The sequence below is a fragment of the Telmatherina bonti genome (assembly GCF_933228915.1).
Source record: "Telmatherina bonti genome assembly, chromosome: 3".
Classification (NCBI taxonomy): Eukaryota; Metazoa; Chordata; class Actinopteri; order Atheriniformes; family Telmatherinidae; genus Telmatherina; species Telmatherina bonti.
In genome coordinates this window covers 34868210-34888505 of record NC_136621.1, presented here as the reverse complement: position 1 = coordinate 34888505, position 20296 = coordinate 34868210, and the positions used below count along the sequence as shown (strand labels likewise).

At 39.2% G+C, this 20296-nt stretch overlaps 1 protein-coding gene across 2 annotated transcripts in view; it reads left to right on the top strand.

Moving 5' to 3' along the window:
* Positions 1 to 3027: 3027 nt before the first annotated feature.
* LOC306774525 (stromal interaction molecule 2-like) overlaps positions 3028 to 20296 on the top strand; it is a 17759-nt gene continuing 490 nt past the window's right edge. Inside the window, exons 1-12 of one of the 2 annotated variants that reach the window (XM_079264606.1) lie at positions 3028 to 3722; positions 6249 to 6379; positions 7345 to 7456; positions 7543 to 7654; positions 7745 to 7860; positions 8031 to 8208; positions 8309 to 8486; positions 9546 to 9707; positions 9818 to 9918; positions 10002 to 10255; positions 16160 to 16346; positions 16452 to 20296. The exon at positions 16452 to 20296 is cut by the window's right edge and continues 490 nt beyond it. In XM_079264606.1, coding sequence (XP_079120732.1) covers positions 3602 to 3722; positions 6249 to 6379; positions 7345 to 7456; positions 7543 to 7654; positions 7745 to 7860; positions 8031 to 8208; positions 8309 to 8486; positions 9546 to 9707; positions 9818 to 9918; positions 10002 to 10255; positions 16160 to 16346; positions 16452 to 17940 — 3141 coding nt within the window. In that variant the 5' untranslated portion in view covers positions 3028 to 3601 and the 3' untranslated portion in view covers positions 17941 to 20296. The remainder of the gene's footprint in view (positions 3723 to 6248; positions 6380 to 7344; positions 7457 to 7542; positions 7655 to 7744; positions 7861 to 8030; positions 8209 to 8308; positions 8487 to 9545; positions 9708 to 9817; positions 9919 to 10001; positions 10256 to 16159; positions 16347 to 16451) is intronic. The other variant, XM_079264607.1, reaches the window with a different exon arrangement.

Sequence of the window (20296 nt, the reverse complement as noted above, 5' to 3'; positions counted from 1 at the left end):
GGAGCAGAGGTGTATAGTCTAGGTGCCATAAAGTAAAAGTCCTGCTATGTGTTGGTTTTTTTTTTTTTTGTTATATAATTATTTTTAGGTGGTTTGATACTTTTTGTACTTATTCTTTATGGCAACTGCTAGAATGGACTTGTTCCTATATATTGCTTTTCATCTGGAACTAACTAATTGGCAGGAACCTCTGATTTTGTAGTTTTATGACCTGGATCACCATATTTTGTAAGGACTACCAACATTGACGTAGCTATAACTAGACTAGGCTATCGTTTTCATGACAACCCCTGCTGTCAAGAGAAGATGGAATAAATGTAATTTAAGCTGTGACATTCAGATGATAAGGTCAGAATTTGGTGTAGGAAAAAGAAAGCTTGGATCCATCCTGTAATGTTTCACACTACAGGTTGTGATATAATGGCATAGGGAATATTTTCATGGCAATGTTTGGCCAGTTTAGTTCTAATTAAGCATAATTTTCACTTGCCAGCTTACTTGAGTATTGCTGCTGACTTTATGAGCACAGTGTAGCATCCTCTGATGGAAACTTCCAGCAGGATGATGCACCATGTCACAAAGCTTACATCTGCAACTGCTGTCTTGAATGTAACTATGAGTTCCAACAGCCTCCACAATCACCAGATCTTTGTCTAATAGAATGAGAATATCGGCTTGCCTTGCCGATATCTCTGCATGGATGAAGGCTCGTCACCTTCAGCTCAATCTGTCCAAGACAGAGCTCATTGTCAGTCCAGCCAATCCTTCCTTACATCCGCAATTAAGTGTGAAGCTCGGCTCCATCACACTTGTTCCTACGTCTGATGTCCGGAATCTTAGTGTCATGGTGGATGACCAGTTGACCTTTAGGGTCCATGCTGCCTCGGTTGCCCGTACTTTCCAATTTGCTCTCTACAACATCAAGAGAATCAGACCGTACCTGACAGAACACACGACTCAGCTTTTGGTTCAGGCTCTGGTTTCATGCATCGATTACTGCAATTCCCTACTGGCAGGTCTGACTGCATGCTCTGTTAAACCTCTGCAGATGATCCAGAATGCCGCAGCGCGTCTGGTTTTCAACCAACCCAAACAAGCTCATGTCACCCTGCTGCTAATCGCACTTCATTGGCTTCCGGTTGTAGCACGCATCAATGATAAAGCTTTGCTTCTGGCTTCCAAAACAATAACTCAAACGGCTCTTGTCTACCTTCACTCCTTAATCCAGACCTGCACTCCCTCTCGACAGCAATATTCCACCAGTGAAGATGCCTCGTGTTACCACCAATACTTGGGACTAAATCACTCGCCTGACTCTTTTCCTCTATTGTGACACAATGGTGGAATGATTTCTCAAACTGTCCGCTCTGCAGAGTCCTTGTCTCCTTTTAAGAGCAAGGTGAAGACTCAGCTCTTCAAGGAGCACTTCCACACTTAGTATAACTATATTTATTGGAAACTTGGAGAACTTAGCCCAGTTTTTTGCAACAAACATTATGGTATTAATTCTTTGTATTTTAACATAGGTAATATTATGGGGTGGGAAACAAAAAAACAAAACAAAACAAAAAAACAAAAAAAAACAAAACAAAACAAAACAAAAAAATATATATATACATTTATATATATATATATATATATATATATATATATATATATATATATATATATATATATATATATATATATATATATATATATATGTAGATATATATATGTATATGTATATATATATATATATATATATATATATATATATATATATATATATATATATATATATGTAGATATATATATGTATATGTATATATATATATATATATATATATATATATATATATATATATATATATATATATATGTAGATATATATATGTATATGTATATATATATATATATATATATATATATATATATATATATATACATATACATATATATATCTACATATATATATATATATATATATATATATATGTATATGTATATATATATATATATATATATATATATATATATATATATATATATATATATATATATATATATATGTAGATATAGATATATATATATATATATATATATATATATGTAGATATATATATGTGTATGTGTGTATATATATATATATATATATATATATATATATATATATATATATATATATATATATATATATATATATATATATGTATATGTATAAATATATATGCATGTATAGAGTCATCGTCATCATCTCTAAATGTATTCCAGTAAAATGCATGAGGAAAGTAGTTCCAGCTGAGCCCTTTGTGGACATTTGCCAGATGGGCATGCTCCACAGGGTAGAGGTCAAATCTGCTGGGATATTTTTATGCTGGAGAGCCAGATCTCTGGGAAGAAACCTGACACTTTGTTAACGTCTGCACGGGTGCATACAATCCTCTGCAGTTTCATTGTGTCATTCATAGTTTTGATCTCCTCACTAATAATTTAGTGTAAACTGAATGGGAGATATGCATTTAAGTGTTTCTGTACCAATTCAGTTTATAAATACCACAAATAGACAGCATTAGAAACCCAGTAAACAGCTGAACAAACATTTGCTAAGCCCTTCCACATAGCCGGAAGAGCTGTGAACAAGGATGTAGGCTACGGATGTCAGATGCAGACAGTTTGGCTGTGATATGACATGGGACAGGCTATTCTTGGTCTCAGTGTTGATCTCAAGCAATAGTTTCCCTTATTAGATTTAAAGAACCCTGAGTGAGTTTCTTTTAAACACACCGATGTCCTACACTCAGTTCAGCTCAGTGATGAGATGAAGCAGATGTGGGTTGGTTGGACTCAAACCAATACCCTGAAGTCTTGTTTAAAATGTCTGCAGTCACATAATCAAACCAAACTAGAACTTTTGACGTCCCTGCATGTGTGGGTTGAGAATTAGGTTAGGAAATGTAATGAAAGGGGCTTGTTGTTGGGAGGGGGTGGGAGGACCGTTGCCAGTTCAGTGTAAGCCCGTCACACCTTGACGTCTCTGTTGGGAAAGCGGTTCCAGAGGGGACGGAACAGTCGTGCTGCTCAAATGGATCCTGAAACTTGTAAAACACAAACCCACACAACACAGCCTGGAAGCGAGGCGCAGAGAGGATCCGCGCAACATTAAGCAGTTCTATGCAGACATGATGTCCTCATCCCATTTAAACCTTCTTCATGCTGACTTTTCTGTCATAACCCTGGACCTTGTGTGACAGATCAGACTCAGGATTATTTATCCTGATTTTATACCCAGTGTGGACTTGTTATAGAAGAATTTTCGCGGAATTTGCCATTTTTTGAGAACTTTTACGCACAGCGCTGTCAATCTGTCTGTCTGTCTTTGTAACAGCTTCAGATGATGCAGCTCTTTTGGAAACGGATCATCCCGCTTGCCTGGTTGCTCAAGTGAACATCAGTATCACGTCTCTTTTCTTGACCTGCCCGTAATAGCAACACAGATCGCTTTCGCAGTTTGACACTGCGCCACTGTAGCGCGTCTTGGACCACTTTATGATTCTTCTCCACCCGTTTGAAGAATTTTCATCAACTCTGGACAACATTTTTGTACAATTTTACGCGTGAAATGCTTCCCTTGCCCCCACTGTTCCTCTTTGTTCCGGCTGCGGTCTTCGTGGCCGTGCATGGCGTCGTGGACGTCCAGGACTTCGCGTCCCCTGGAGGAAGCGCCGGGTTTGAACCACCAGGTATGTTGACACTGAGTGAAGCCAGCTAAATGGAAAAGTGATTCAAACTGGAAAACTTGGCAAAGTCTTCTTATATTCAAGTTTACGCTGTCATTCATCAGATACAGACAATCACTCCTGACATTTCTTTTAAATTAGTTAAATAAGTTATCAAAGTTTATTGATTGATTTAGCTCACTTCATAATTACTATACGGACAATAAAAGAAAGCTATTTCTTTGATAAAATTGCTTCATTTCTCAGCCCACCTTATTTATTTATATTAGTCTAAAAGGAAAAAAAAACAAAACCCAAACATGATCTTCTTCAGAGTTAAAAGGGTTGAACTCTGGTCAGGTGTGGCGCACAGCCATTTCTCTGTCAGTTTGATGGATAAACATTGGCTAGCATCCATCTAAATGAATCTTACACCTAGTTTTTACCCTGACATCCATCTTTACTGTGCAGATATTTTGAACCAAATTATGTTGTGTTCTTTTAAAGCGGTTTGCTATCTTTTCTGAAGGAGCTTCTCTTATACCTTTTAGCTTTTTTTTTTTTTTTTTCTCAACTGTTTTTTCTACTCCAGTCCTGGATATTTACAGCAGGAAATATATTTTTTGTTTTTTAAGTCACTTCATCCACTCATAAAATGGTCCCCATTGGATGAACCTGCGTTTTGTTGACACTTAACAGCAATGAACCCACAATTGTATCTGTAGGTAATTTGTAACCAGCAACATGATGAGAAAAAAAAAACAACAACTATTTATTTTAACAGACTTAAGACAGTACTATATTAAAAGGCAATAATAAAGTTATATTCTTCAAAATATTTAAATAAATGACAAGAAAGATTGAGTAAGAGGGTTCAGGATGTTTTGAATTGTAAAAGTGTTCTTACTCAATATTGACTTTCAAGCTAGTTTGAGTTGCACAAGTTCTGTTTTTACCTAATCAGCTGTAGTTCCATTTATTTTTTCACATGTATCAGTAAGTCGCTGCATCTACATGAAAGGTGCACAAACACATGCACAGACTACATGAATTTAATTGTACATCCAGTCGAAAAGGACCCTGGGTCTTGAACAACAGTTTCATCAACACGAGGACCAGTTTAGTGTCTCTGCTCTGTACATCCTCTGGGATGTTTATTAAACAGCAGTTTATTAACATGTTATGATTAAATATATTTTCTGATGGTGAATTTAAAACAGGTCATTTGAAACATCTGAGCATCTTAAGGCTTTTCTTTTCACTGTCAGTGTTGAGTTTTTTCTCTCAACACACCATCTGCTTATGTAGCTGTTTAGTGGTCTGACATGTCGTATGCATACATCACACTAACATTCTCCCATGTTCATGAAATTCGACCGGATGATCAGAAATGACAAGTTCCTCGTCTCCCAGCTGCTGCTTTCCCCATCATATTGTTCCTTACACACTGGACAGGGTACAGCTTGTGTTACAGAGGCCAGCTGATGGTGGGTTTAGGTGGCAGACCTTTGACCCCCAGTCTGTTGCTCCTTGGTGCACCCAAACTCTTGAGTCACAGAGACAAAACTGGCTGCTGACTCAGTAGACTGAAGCAGCTGGAAACTGTGTGTCATCCAATGTATTCCCAACTCATACTCAAGATTGAAACATACTGTATGATTAAAAACTAATCAGAATAATTGATTCATTTGCAATGACTCACCTCGTAACCATAGGCTGAAGTACATTCTGTACATTTTTCTGATACACACTCAGCATGTTTGTCCTTGGCAGTGTGTGTGACTGAAAAAGTTTGCTCATGCATTCCTGGTTTTAGTTCCTGTGCTCTTAAAATCTCATCAGATCTTAAAAGAGTGGCTGAAAAAAATAAATTCTTGTTTTAAAATTTATATTCAGTAAGCCAATAAATGAGGTAATTATGTTTTAAATGAATGGATTGTACTAACTATTTTGAATTACGTGTTTTTCCACAGTTATATAACATTTTATTATATATTTAGAACCATAGTTTTATTGAAAAGGAAGACTTAAAGCAAAGACAAACAATTTTTTAAAAATTTTTTGTCCATGTGAACATGTCAGAAAGACACGCTAACATTCATGCTGAAAAGTGGGGTCATCTGGTGAGAATGATAAGTACAGTTGGGTATCATCTGTGTAACGGTAATACAAGAAGCCATGCAGCTGGATCACTGAGCTCAAGAAGGTGGTGTGTGTTTCAAAGAGAAGGCATCTCAGCACTGAGCCATGGGGCACCTTCGCAGATCCGGTGGTATCTGAATGTTTGTCCTCTCTAAAACACGTTCAAAGAATGCCAAGCGAGAAACTCTTCAAACTAAAAACAAAGCATGCCTGAGGAGTCTAACTTAGTTCAGTCACTTACTGTTAAAACTGGCTTTCCATGCAAAAGGTTGCACAGCTCTTGGAAAATAAGAACCAAGATGTGCATTTCCAGCTACTTTTAGGGTCTTTGTCATGGACAGTGGAGACAAAATGTAAAGATCCAATGTGACAACAATGGTTAACACGTTTCCTTCTCCACCAACATAGACCCGTGTATGGTTGTGGCTCCACCATGCATGAGCGAGGCTGATCGCTACAGCCTGGAGGCGCTGCGGAGCATCCATGAGATGATGGATGATGATCAAGATGGTGGTATTGAGGTGGAAGAGAGCATGGAGGTATAAATCTTACTCTTTGTGAGTGTTTAACCTTTTTTTTTTTTTTTTTAGTCGTAAATCCCTGTGTGCATCTGCAAGTTCTTGCATGCGACAGACAGACCGGTTAAGCGCAGCGCAACAACAGGTGCGCTGGCTGCTGGAGTCAAATGCTCCTTCAAGGATAGCAACAGTTTAAGTTTGCTTTTGGCTCAGTGACAAAACTGGTTCACACTAATAGAATACTGCAACTGTGGTGACCTTCATGCTTTAACTCATAGTAAAAAAGTGTCCTAATTCCAGTGCACCTTACTTTAATTGCATTGATATCATTGCATAAGTGAAGATATATCACTCACTTGTACCTAAATACCATCAATTTATGTTTTTAAAAGGTTCCATACTTGTTTCAGAAAATTCTATTCTTTAATAGATTAAACCATTTCATGAATTAGCCAGAAGCTCATTAATTATTGTGCGATCACATCCTGTGGTCATTCGTCTCTGATGCCAAGGGAGTATTCATGCAGCTCTACGTTAACCGTTTCTTCACTCTCGTGTTTGCATGACTAGTAAATAATCTGTGAAGTGTTGTGTCCAGTAAGTATGCAACTTTGGTGGTAAACCCAGAATTCCAGCGTTCCTTTGGCTTCCAGATGACAGTTCATGGATACAGTATCCAGGGGATCTGGTTGCATTCGCCAGAGAAACATCAGTAGACAAGACCAGGCCCATTAAAGGCCTAAAATTCCACTAACCATCATATGAGGTCTCTGTTTACAACCAAGAGCACATTCCAAGACAAAACTAACACACACGCTATCACAAAGCTTTGCAACACACACAAACACACATAAGTCAACACAGCTTCAAATCTTAACTGGAGTGAAATTTAAGTACAACAACAACTGCTTGGAGACATAAACAGAAATAATGTGCTGATTCTACTTTTAAACCTGAGAAGCTTCCTTTATTCTGTCTGGCTGCAGTTCATCATTGAAGACATGAAGCAGCAGCAGACCCACAAACACAGCAAACTGCACAGAGAAGACCAGCACATCACTGTGGAGGAGCTGTGGAGGGGGTGGAAGTCGTCTGAAGGTGTGTTTGCATGGGAATTGGAATATTTCTGTGCCTAAAAAGGTGTAAAATTCCACATCATGTAACTTCTTTCATCATCTTGTTAGTACATAATTGGACCCAAGAAGAGGTGCTGCGCTGGCTAAAGGAGTTTGTTGAGTTGCCGCAGTATGAGAGGAATTTCAAAGAGTTTAGGGCCAACGGAAACACACTCCCCAGGTAAGAATGAAAGAGCAAGATGTGTAAGCGATACACTTTGAAAAGGAGCTGCTTTTCAACACTCAGCTTGTACTGACATTTGTTTCGCAGGATTGCAGCCAATGAGCCTTCATTCCTGAGTGGCCAGCTGAAAGTTCAGGACCAGAGAGACAAACAGAAGCTCAACATCAAAGCTCTGGATGTGGTTCTGTTTGGACCACCTTCACGTACGGACAAGTCCTCCTCCAATTCCCACTCCTTTTATAATCCTCTTTAATATATAGTTCCTCTGAAACATGCACACCAACAAAAACTCACTGTTTTCTCAACAAAATTACAATAATTTCCATAAAATTTTCAACCTAAAATGAGTATTTGTCTTTCCGTCCCATCGCAGGTCCCCCTCATAACTACATGAAGGACCTGCTGCTCATTGTGTCAGTGGTGATGGGAGTCGGAGGCTGCTGGTTTGCCCAGGCTCAGAACAAAGCCAGCAAAGTTCACATCGCCAAGATGATGAAAGACTTAGAAAGTCTGCAGAGGGCTGAGCAGAGCCTCATAGACCTACAGGAACAGTAACTATTCAGTGTTTCTTTTCTGTTTGTCAGTTTTTTTACTTCACTAAAATTCCCTTTGCTTCTTGTGATTAAACAAAGAGTGGTTTTGTTTACTCAGACTGGAGCGAGCCCAGGAAGAGAGGCGCAATGTAGCCGAGGAAAAACAGAACCTTGAGGAGAAGATGAGAGATGAGATTATGGGGGCGCAGGAGGAGGCTCATCGTCTGCATGAGCTGAGGCAGGGAGCGGTCAGCGAGCTCAGCCGTCTGCGATACGCAGAGGAGGAGCTGGAGCAGGTAAATGCTCTGCTCTTGTTGCAGAGACTTGTGAAATATTGGGAGGTTTATTTTTTTTCATTTGGAAAGAAAGAACTCTGACTCTTCAAGGTCTGCAAGGGGGACATATGTCTATTCTTGCTTTTCTTGTTGCTATCTATCATAAAAGGTGAACTATCATAGACAGTGTCTTTCCCATTTTGAAATAACCAGAGAAGAAAATCTGATGAAAACTCAGATGACCCAGTTTTCCACCTGCATCTAAACACACCATTTAGTACGAAGCTGTGAAAATTGTCTGAAAACCTCTTGAGCGCTTGTAAACTGATCTGTGCCTATTTGCAGTTTTGTCTTTACAATTCACAAACATGTCTTTAATGACTTGCATACCTAGGAGCCTTTTTGAACACAAAACTATGAGATTTTTTTAAGTTAAAGGTAAAAACTTTGCATGTAACATATTAATGTTTACACATAATTGCAATTTATGTGTGTAATTATTTTGTTTGTGTAATTTCTAGATATGTGTGTGTGTGCATTTGGAAACATATGTACAACACCAAAGTTACACACAAAAGTTTATATGGTTTACAAACCATATAATACGCATTCAACTACTCAAAGTTACACACAAATGAGTTTAAACAGTTTGCAAATCATTAATTACACACATACACACAATAATACTGAGTCCATTTTTTTCTCCATATGTAAGATGGCCTCTTCGGGTAGGCTGGAATATCCTTTTGCATTTTCTCACAATTGTTTTCTCTAGCTCCATCAAATCTGATTCCATGTAAGCCATTTCACCAGAATTTTAAAAAAATAAAATGCGAAGAAACTCTTCCGATCTTCTTGTGCACTTACGAGCATGCACAATTATGTCCGCATAAATTCAGAGAAAGGAAGAGTATTTAATTAATTTGGTGGCACTATAAATGATTGTATTAAACAAGTAATGCTGATGGTAAAAGAAAGTTGGAGAAATTAGCATGAAATGTACTTTTTAAAAGAAAAGTCTTGAAATCTGAGAGCAGTTATTCTACACGAGACTGATTTCTATCGACATCTCTGCTTTAGGTCCGTGGAGCACTGAAACAAGCAGAGAAGGACATGAGGGCTAGTTGGACCGCCTCAGAGGCCCTTCAGCTGTGGCTCCAGTTGACACACGAAGTCGAAGTTCAGTATTACAACGTTAAAAAGCACAGTGCAGAACTGCAGCTTGCGATTGCCAAGGAAGAGGTAATGCACTGTTTAACAAGTATTTGTTGGAAAAACTTTTAACAATTCACAACGTTTTCACATTTTCTACCAGATTATTGATGCTGTGACCTTGTTTTCTTCACTTTCAGGCAGAGAGGATTAAGAAGAAGAGGAGCTCTGTGCTGGGAACACTCCATGTGGCCCACAGTTCCTCTCTAGACCAAGTCGACCACAAGATTCTGGAAGCCAAGTGAGTCAAAAGAAGACCTGAGGAGATTTTCTTCTTGTCTGTCTCAATGAATCTGTAACATTTTGTCCATGTGCGTCCCACAGGAATGCCTTGTCTGAAGTCACAGCTTGCCTCAGGGAGCGGCTTCATCGGTGGCAGCAGATTGAGCTCCTCTGTGGTTTCCCAATCATCAGGAATCCTGGCCTAGCTCACCTTACCGCTCAGCTCTACTCCGATTCAATAGCTCTTGGTATGCCCAGAGTGCCGCAGTCATCTTGCTCGTATCACGGCTCTGCCCACGGATCCATAGAAGATCTTATCAATGAACCTGCTGCTCCAATCTTACCACAGATGCCAGGTGAGTCACATGGCTGATTAGTTTGAACATTTTTGTTTAGTCCCCATCATTTTGAGCCTGCAGAAAGTACTGTATTTAGTTGGAATCTGCTCAAGGAGGACATAGTATATGATTGGGATGATTTGAATGTTTTTTTTTCATCAAAATCACTTATTGTCTCCCCAATGCCTTTCTTCTCTCTCATTTTGTACGCATAAATGGAGTCTGTTACTTCACATTCATCAGCACAATTATCTTCGAAATCGAGTATGTTCAAAGGAAGCTGCACTTCAACTCCCAAAGGATTAACAAAAAAAAAAAAAAAAAAAAAAAAAACCAATTACAAGAATTCAATTAAATATAATTGAAAATATCCATTTAAGTTCAAACCATGTGTTAAATCTATTATCTGTCCTTAACATTTTAGCTTATAGCTACTGAGTGTTAGAAAGGCTATGTGCCAAATTCAATTCAATTCAATTCAACTCAACTTTATTTATATAGCGTCAAATCATGGCAATGCCATCTCAAGATGCTTTACAGACAGAGGGGAAAACATAATGAAAGCCAATTCATAATAGCCTATGTAAGGAAACCAACAGATTGAATTGAGTCCAACTCAATCTCCCATCCTGAGCAAGCACACTGGCGACAGTGGGAAGGAAAAAAACTCCCTTTTAACAGGAAGGAAACCTCTGGCAGAACCCGGCTCAAGGACAGGCAGCCATCTGCCTCTGCTGTGTGGGGGGAAGAGGACAGAAAGACAACAGACCACAGGAACTACTACTCCCGGCCAGGGAGACCTGCTGAGACAGGAGACATACATGTTAATGATGCAACACTGTTATGGGGGGGGGGGGGGGGGGGGGGGGGGGGGGGGGGGGGGGGATAAAAGAGAGAGATAAAGAGAAAAAGAAAGAAGCTCAGTGTATCAGGAAATATCCCTCAGCAGTCTAAACCTATAGCAGCATAATTAAGGGATGCTAACCATCCCTAGCTATAGGACTTATCAAAAAGATAAGTCTTCAGCCTAGTCTTAAAGGTGGGGAGGGTGTCTGCTTCCCTAACACTAACTGGGAGCTTATTCCATAAGAGAGGGGCCTGATAACCAAAGGCTCTGCCTCCTGCTCGGCTCTTTGAGACTCTAGGAACCACAAGTAAGCCTGCAGTCTGCGAACGAAGTACTCTGCTTGGTATATAAGGAACTATGAGGTCTTTGATATATAGTGGTGCCTGGCTGTGGAGGGCTTTATATGTAAGGAGAAGGATTTTAAATTCTATTCTAGATTTAACAGGCAGCCAATGAAGAGAGGCTAAAACTGGAGAAATATGATCTCTCCTGCTGGTTCTGGTCAGGACTCTGGCTGCAGAATTCTGGATCAGCTGAAGGCTTTTCAGGGCATATTTAGGACAGCCCAGTAATAGAGAGTTACAGTAATCTAGTCTCGAAGTAACAAAAGCGTGAACCAGTTTTTCTGCATCACTCTGAGACAGAATGTCCCTAATTTTGGCTATATTACGTAAATGAAAGAAGGCTGTTTTAGTAACCTGCTTAATATGTGGGCCAAAGGACAGGTCCGAGTCAAATATTACTCCAAGGTTTCTCACTGTAGCACTGGAAGCTAAAGTAATGCCATCCAGGTTCATTACAAAACTGGAAAATTTAGCTCTGAGTTTTTCAGATCCAGCGAGAATTACTTCAGTCTTATCTGAGTTTAAGAGGAGAAAATTTCTAGACATCCAAGTCTTTATGTCTATGAGACAATTTTGTAGCTTATTGGGCTGATTTGTTTCATCTGGTTTAAAGGATAAGTATATCTGAGTATCATCTGCATAACAATGAAAGTTTATTCCATGCTGTCTAATAATTTTGCCTAAAGGGAGCATATATAGCGTGAAGAGTGCTGGTCCAAGTACAGAACCTTGAGGAACTCCATGACTTACTGTAGTTTGTGATGAGGACTTGTCATTTACATGAACGAACTGAAGTCTATCAGATAAATATGATTTAAACCAGCTTAACGCTGTACCTGTAATTCTGACCACCTGTTCTAGTCTTTGTAACAGAATGTTATGATCGACTGTATCAAATGCAGCACTAAGATCAAGCAAGATAAGTACGGACAGAAGTCCTTTGTCTGAGGCTATAAGAAGGTCATTAGTAACTTTCACCAATGCCGTCTCAGTGCTATGATGAGCTCTAAATCCTGACTGAAACTCTTTGCATAAATTATTTCTGCTTAGGTGGGCATGTAGCTGAGCTGAAACTATTTTCTCCAGAATTTTGGACATAAACTGGAGATTAGATATAGGTCTATAATTTGCTATCACCTCTGGATCCAGAGATTGCTTTTTAAGTAAAGGCTTGATTACAGCAGTTTTAAATGATTGTGGTACATATCCTGTCACTAAAGACATATTGATAAGATTTAATAGAGATGTATCAATTAAAGGGAAAATGTCCTTAAAGAGGCTCGTTGGGAGAGGGTCTAAGATACAGGTGGATGGTTTAGATGAAGCTATTATTTTAGTTAATTCAGAGGGTTGGACAGGACAGAAACTATTTAGACACAAGTCAGATCCTGGTTCTAAGGATGCTTCAGAGACCACAACAGGCTCAACATTATAGGTAGAAGGAAGAGTATTGTGAATTTGATCTCTAATAGTATCAATTTTATTCCTGAAAAAATACATGAAATCATCGCAGCTAAGTGAGAAAGGAATACATGGCTCCACAGCGCTCCGGCTCCTAGTAAGCCTGGCTACAGTGCTGAAAAGAAACCGAGGGTTGTTTTTGTTTTCCTCTATCAATGATGAATAATAAGCTGTTCTTGCCGTACGTAAAGCTTTTTTGTATACAATTAAACTTTCTTTGCAGGTTAAGCGAGACTCCTCTAATCCTGATGAACGCCATCTGTTTTCCAAATGCCTTGACGCCTGTTTTAGAGCTCGAAGCTGGGAATTAAACCAGGGAGCCTTCATAATTTTACCTAATTTCTTCTTCTTTAGGGGAGCAACATTATCCAAGGTTGTACGCATTGAAGCTGTTATAGTATCAGCATGTTGATCAATCTGAGCAGGAGTAAGGCTTAAAGGGGGACGCTCAGTCATGCTAACACAAGGTAGAGGTGAAAAAATTGATTCAATTGATTGTTTAAATTTTGTAATAATATTGTCTGATAAACATCTGCTATAGTAGAATTTATTTTTGGTTAGTGAGTAATCAAATGAAGTGAATTTAAAGGTTAATAAGAAGTGATCAGACAATACCGGGTTTTGAGGAAATACTTTGAGCCTATCAGTCTCAATACCATATGTTAGAACAAAAATTGCTCTTGTTAAAACTGCTGACAAAGTGTGAAACACTGATAATCTCAGCACACATATACTGCTGGAAAACCATAGACTGTATATAAAGAGATGGATGGAGCCTCTGTGACGTCACCCATAGGTTTCTGAAGAGCTGAATTGAAGCTAGGTGGGCAGTTCCCATCATCGCCATCTTGGCAGTGTCATGCGTGTCGTCTCGCCCGAAAAATACAAATATGGGCAAAGAGGTGGAGTTGAGAGGGGGGCCGTGAGCGTCATGGCAGATGATTGACATCAAACGAACTCCGAGCTTTCTGTAGCTAAAAGCTAACTGAGCTAACCCCGAGATAACAGGAGCTAACCAGCTAATGGAGGTAAGCGGGCTAAAGCTAAGTCACGTTGTTAACCGGCTAAAAACCGCGATTGGTACCTGTAAATCAAAAGGAAACACCCCTAAATATGCCAAACTTCGAGATTAAATTACTTTTAAACGGGCGAGTTAGAAAAAAATCACTCCCCCCACAGTTGTCATGAAGGTAAACCTGACCTATAAACCGAAAATGGATTTTTGAACCAGGCTGTAAACATATTTATTTCTACTGTGAAGTTGGCCTTTTTAACATGGGAGTCTATGGGGATTCACTCTTTTTTGCAGCCCCTAGTGTATGAAGGGGAACTGCAGTTTTATGCACTTTAGCATAGGCTTCAGAACATCATACACATGAATAATGTCAGATTGTTATTTCAAGTTTACCAAACTCTTCTTCATAGAACCTGTTGCTAATTCAGTTTAGTACATTTTTAGGCTTGATTGTTTGCAGCCTTTCTTTATTTTTTAGTGTAACTCAAGTTATGTCTCCAGTTTTGTTGTTAAAAGTTATTTCTGAGACTTCTGCTGATAAAAAGGCTTCCATTTAGAGCGTGTTTGTATCCAATAAGTGTGTTTAGTCAAACACACAGCATCGCTTCTGGAGGTCTTTAAGCTTGGTCAACGAAACATCATAAAGCCACCCAGTCTGTTAGCTTGATTGCCCTTTAGTGCTTTGTGACGGTTTTTTCTTTGATTGTAACTTAAGCATCAATTTGCAGTCTTTGTAACACAGTAAAACAAGAAGCGTACATTTTCCAGACAATGACAACAGCAGCAGGTCCCACATTCCAGATGGGTTAGCTTCATCAGCACAGCTGTCACGCTAAACTGAAAAGTTACAAACATTAGCATGCCTTTGCATCCGAGCAGCTGCTGCTGCACATCACCACGCTGATGTAATGTGATTCATTTTGTACCCAACAGTACAACCTCCATTTAAACTCATGTTACAGAGACGTTACATCACCATTTCCAGAAAGTACAGGACCTGCAATAACTAAAGTCACTTCACATTTTCATGTGCACTTCTCCATATCTGTACCCTGGACTGACATTTTTAGTGGTCTTAGATGGCTTCAGGTTTAAAACATTACGAAAAACAACTAATGTGTAGCTTACTGGTGGAAAGTTGTCCTGCCACATGTTCACCAACTCATTGTGTTCTGGCAATAGCAGTAATTTTACAATATAACTTTTATCATCTGATTTACAAGTTATCTGCGAGGGAATAGAATAGTGTTAATAAAACTGTAAAGATGTGTACGTGTGAGCCCCTCTGGAAAAAAGGCACAGTCCAGAAAGCAAGAATCATAGTCAATCTGATCAATTCTGTCCGAGCTCTTCTATGTAATGCCCCCTGGATGGCATTACCTTGCTCCACCAAGGACAACAAACAGATACTCCTCACTATTTCCATTTTATCTATGACATGTTTGTTTATTTATTAACTTATTATCTTCTATTGATCCCATGGTCTTGTTAATTTTTTTATTCGGTGACCTGAAAATCTAATTGAGGAGTGTTCTGTAGTAAATGTCTCAAAGATGTTTGTGGTTATTTAACTGTGTTTATCTGTTTTCAGTGGAGAAAAGTTGTTTGACTTGAATATTTAAGTTTCTCTTTTGCTGCTGGAGTTTTAATGGTCACAGTTAAGCTTTGGTATACATGTAAACTGCCACCTCTGCACCTTGTTTTCAATTCAATTCAACTTTATTTGTATAGTGCCACTTCACAACAATGTTGTCACAGGGCACTTTACATACACGAATCAACATACACATCATTTCGAGCCAATTCATACATATCCTATAATAGAAACCAACTGATTGCATCAAATCATGACTTCGATCCAATCCCCCATCCTGAGCATGCACACGGTGACAGTGGGAAGGAAAAAACTCCCCTTTAACAGGAAGAAAACCTCCGGCAGAACCCACCTCATGGAGGGCAGCCATCCACCTCGACTGGTTGGGGTGGAGAGGACAGGAAAGACAGAACATGTACAATTGCACTTAATCAGGAAGACCTGCGGAAAAAAGGAGAAATAAGTTAGAGACGGCAATATTGGCATATATTTCTACATTGATATATTAGAGAAATAGAGCGAGGTACTTCTCAGTGCATCAGGTAACATCCCCGTTGCTACATAAGTAATGGTTGGCTTGTATGGTTTGTATGGTACGATGGTTTGTATGGATGAAGTGAATTCACTCATTGTTAAATGTCTGTCATTTTTTATTGTTCAGTTCCACCACTAAAGTGCTCTCCCCGACTACGAGGGTCCACCGTATGCAGGGCGCGTCGTCCTGGTGTCATTGCTCAGCCACCAACCGCTTTGATTTCACCGGATCCTGACCTGTTGATTCCCATCCGAACTCCTTACTCTTGCTACGATGAGGGAGAGGAGCGCTTCCTGAAAACTCTTAACAAACAGTATGTCCTGTTTCCCTTTATTTTAGAGACCATTTTGGTTTCATGCACTACCCATTACTAACAGCTTTCTCCCTCTTTCCTCATTTATTTTTCTCTCATTAACAGAGACTCCATAGAGAAATACTTTGATGCAGACTATATACCATCCCCTCCTCTCAGCAAAATCTTTCCTACTTCCACTGTTGATGTTTCCTCCCGAAAGTTTTATCACGATGAAGCTGAGCTGCTTGCAGACAACTCAAAGCCTTTCGGTGAAGAAGTAGAACCTCCGCTTCGCAAAGTTTATGTTGAAGAGCGTGAAGCTTCTGTAGACATGGATGCTTCCAGTAGGAAGACGGCAAAAGACAAAACCATGGATCCCTCATTGGATACCTTACCAATGAAGATCTCTGCAGATGAGTTGATTACAAATGCTCCATCAAGGAAGATCTCTCGAGACAGAAGTGAAGTTCCCATGGATGCTCCACTTAGAAAAGGGATCTCAAATGAGTTAGATCTGGAGTTTTCAACAAGGAAAGTAGAAAAAGACACATGGGAGTCAATGGACATTTCCTCAAGGAATTTCTACAGAGATCGATGTGATGTACCACTGGATGTGAGAAATATTTTTTTAGAAGCATCAACCGATGCACCAAGGATGATATCAAGAGATATGATGGGAGCTTCAATGGACAGTGCTACAAAACAACTAACTAGAGAGGATGCGGAACGTTTGAGTGAAAGCAGATGGATTACAATGGAGTCAATGGGAATGCCCCACGATACAGGATCTAGGAAGCCTGCATGGAATACAAGAGAGCGTCACCTTGATTCCTCCAAAAGGGTTTTAGTAAAGGAAAAAATGACTGAAGCTCCAAGACCACTATTAAGAAATATGTCCAGAGAAGAGCAGGAGTACTGTACAGATGCTGTCTCCATGAACAGGGTACACAAAGACACATATGAAGCATTTATGGGTAACTCATCTTCTACAGATAAGCAAGAGTTTGGTCTGGAGCAATTAACAACTAGAGAAATACTGAAAAATGAACTTGACATGTCTGCTGCCTCTCTCAAGAGAAGAATGCCAAAAATGCTAAGGGATGACACCACAAGTTCAACAGACAGTTCTGCTGGAAACATCTCCTGGGAACGAGTTGATGTCCCAATAGAAATACCAAAACAAGTCGTTTTTAGGGAAGAGCTTGGAGGATCGGAGGCAAGTTCTTTGCCATGCCAAACTGGACAACCAGACCTCATGTTAACGTCCCAGGTGCCATGGAAGTCCTCAACAGACCTTTATGCAGTTGGCCCATTGAGCCAGCTTGTGTATGATGGAATCCTTGAAAAGTCGTACAAATCAATGACTTCAACACCCCCCACCCTCTCTGCCTCTACGCCTAACTTGCCTCAGAGCAGGCTGCTAGCTGAGGTGGAGACCCCACTGCCGCCACCGAAGGCTATCCTCCCATTTTTTGCGTCACCCCCTGAGAGTGGATGTGACAGGAATAAAGACAAGGAGAAAAACAGGAAAACCTTAAAGCTTAAAAATCTGTTTAAAAAGAAACACGAGTCAACGCCAGAGAAGCTTCAAAGTGGTCTTCAGAAACTCTGACTATCGGCTGATAATGTTATTGAAGCTTCAGAACCTGTTTAGCCCCACTGACCTGCATGACTTTGCTTGTCCAAGTGATGCCATGAGAGGCGGAGTTGAATATTGCTTTATATGTGTGGATTTAGAGTTGCCGTTACTCTTGCTGTCTTTTGACAAACAAAAAATCTGCTTGGCTTTTTGTTCATACATCAATTCTGTTCGGTAGCCACAGAACCAATCGCCAAATGGCGAACCAATAGATTTCGTCTGCAGCACCAGCTTCGCTCTGCAGTCCAGTAAGTTGTTTGTTTTCATATATTTACTACCCCTGACTTATTGCTGAGGATGTCCAAAGGATTTGCACTTAAATTCATGTGGTGTCTGGTTTATGAGAACACTTTGCAAACTGTTTTTAGGTTTCAAACCTTACATTGCCTTCACAACTGAGAATCAAACCAACTCTGTGTGGGTTTTGAGTTTGTGGTCTTTCAGAGTAGATGTGTGTGATAAGTGATGCTTTGCCATGCAGTAGAAAACTGGCAGCATGATTTAGATAAAAAAAAAAAAAAGCTTAATTAAAAGCAATAATAAAGAAATAAATTTCACTGACTTTGAATACATACACTAAGGAAGTGGTGAGTTTTATGGCTTTCCGGGAGCTTATTTTATATTCACAACTTATTCTACAATGTTAACAAGTCTTACAGACACATAATTAAAGGAACATTGTGTAAGAATTACTTTCACAATGTTCCATCAACTGTACTGCCAAAATTAGCCTAAAGCTAATGCCAACACTGAAATTGTATATCGCCTGTAAATGAATAGTGCATTCTCTGGTGGAACTGTAGCTTTCATAGTTGCAGTAAATGCTGGTTTTCAGTTGTGGTAAAGCCAGACTAAAAGCTGATGGGAAGGCTTTCTAAGCTAGCATTTACTATGACAAAAATCCAATGTCTACTGTGTCAACATGTACTTCTTTTACAATTAGACTAGTGTATTTAAGCTGTACTCTAACAAATTTGAATAAAAAAAAATTAGCTTTAGGCAAATTTAGGCATTTTTGATGGGGTGGCAGTGACTCAGGTGGTAGAGCCGCTTGTCTTGTCACCTGCACCTGCACTGCAGTCCCAAGGAGGATTGTTCTCTGAGGGCCGGTCCTGGATAAATGCAGAGGGTTGCGTCTGGTAGGGCATCTGGCGTAAAACATGTGCCAATTCACCCAAGTGATGATTAGCTGTGGTGACCCTTTCAAAGGGACAAGCTGAAAGGGGAACAACAGTTGATTTTGGATTTTCAGGTCACACTGCCTGCTTAGAGCTCTTTTTTTGCTTTGCTGGAGGTGTGAAAAAGGCTCATATGCTGCTTCTGCTGCATATGCATGGTCTTGCATTTTTGTAAATGACAACTGAACAGATTTTCCAATTTGCTAGGGTAGTAAGTTGCTGATCTTCTCTGTACACTGGCTTGCAGGGAAACTTTGTTCTCATTGTGCATTGTTGCTATTTGTCCCTCACCAGTGGCTGTAGTTTCAAGATGGCAGACTGTCATGGAGATTCCCTATCAACTCACCCATCATATGGTAAAACAAATAGAAAATTATTTGTTTGTAAGAGTGTGTCGGGTTATTAGAGGATGTCATAATACATTAATGATAACACATTTAAATGCAGACATCAGTTTTGGACAGTAAACAACAGAAAATGTTGCACAATGCCCCCTTATTGCCATGTTGTTTCAGGAGTAAAGATTGTAAAGTCTTATGTGTGGCTAAAATTTTAAGTGATGTAATAAAAGAAAAATAGTTTTCTGTATAACAGAGACAGTGCTTGAATTCACTATAAACCTCAAATTAAGATATGTAGCAGAGTGCACGACACGTTGATGGTTCTCAGAAGTTTAGGAATGTTCCATCATCCATTCAATCCTGGTTTAATGTTATCCGATATGGAACTGTACATTAGCCCACTAGCATCTAGTTGAAACATTGACACCAATCCCTTTTTCACAAGATTCAAATGGATGATCAGATGGAAGATGTTTGTTTATTATTATTAATGAGAACTAGAATCGTGTTAGTATATGAGCATATAATTATCAAATCACACCTACACAGTCCAGGTTTTGCCTTTTTTTCAATTAAAAAGCCTAAATATTATTTTGACTTTTTTCAATTACAGTTGCTTTATGTTTTGGTTGGACTATTTATTGTACTTTAACTCAGGATTTATGATGGGTGGAGAAAAATAAATGAATATGTTGGACATCAGAGAAGGTGTATTAAGAAAACACCCTGTTGAAAATAAAGCAATTTAAAAGACAATCTTTTAATAGTTTGAGTAAAGTTATGATTTTCTGATCGTCATTTCATTATTTG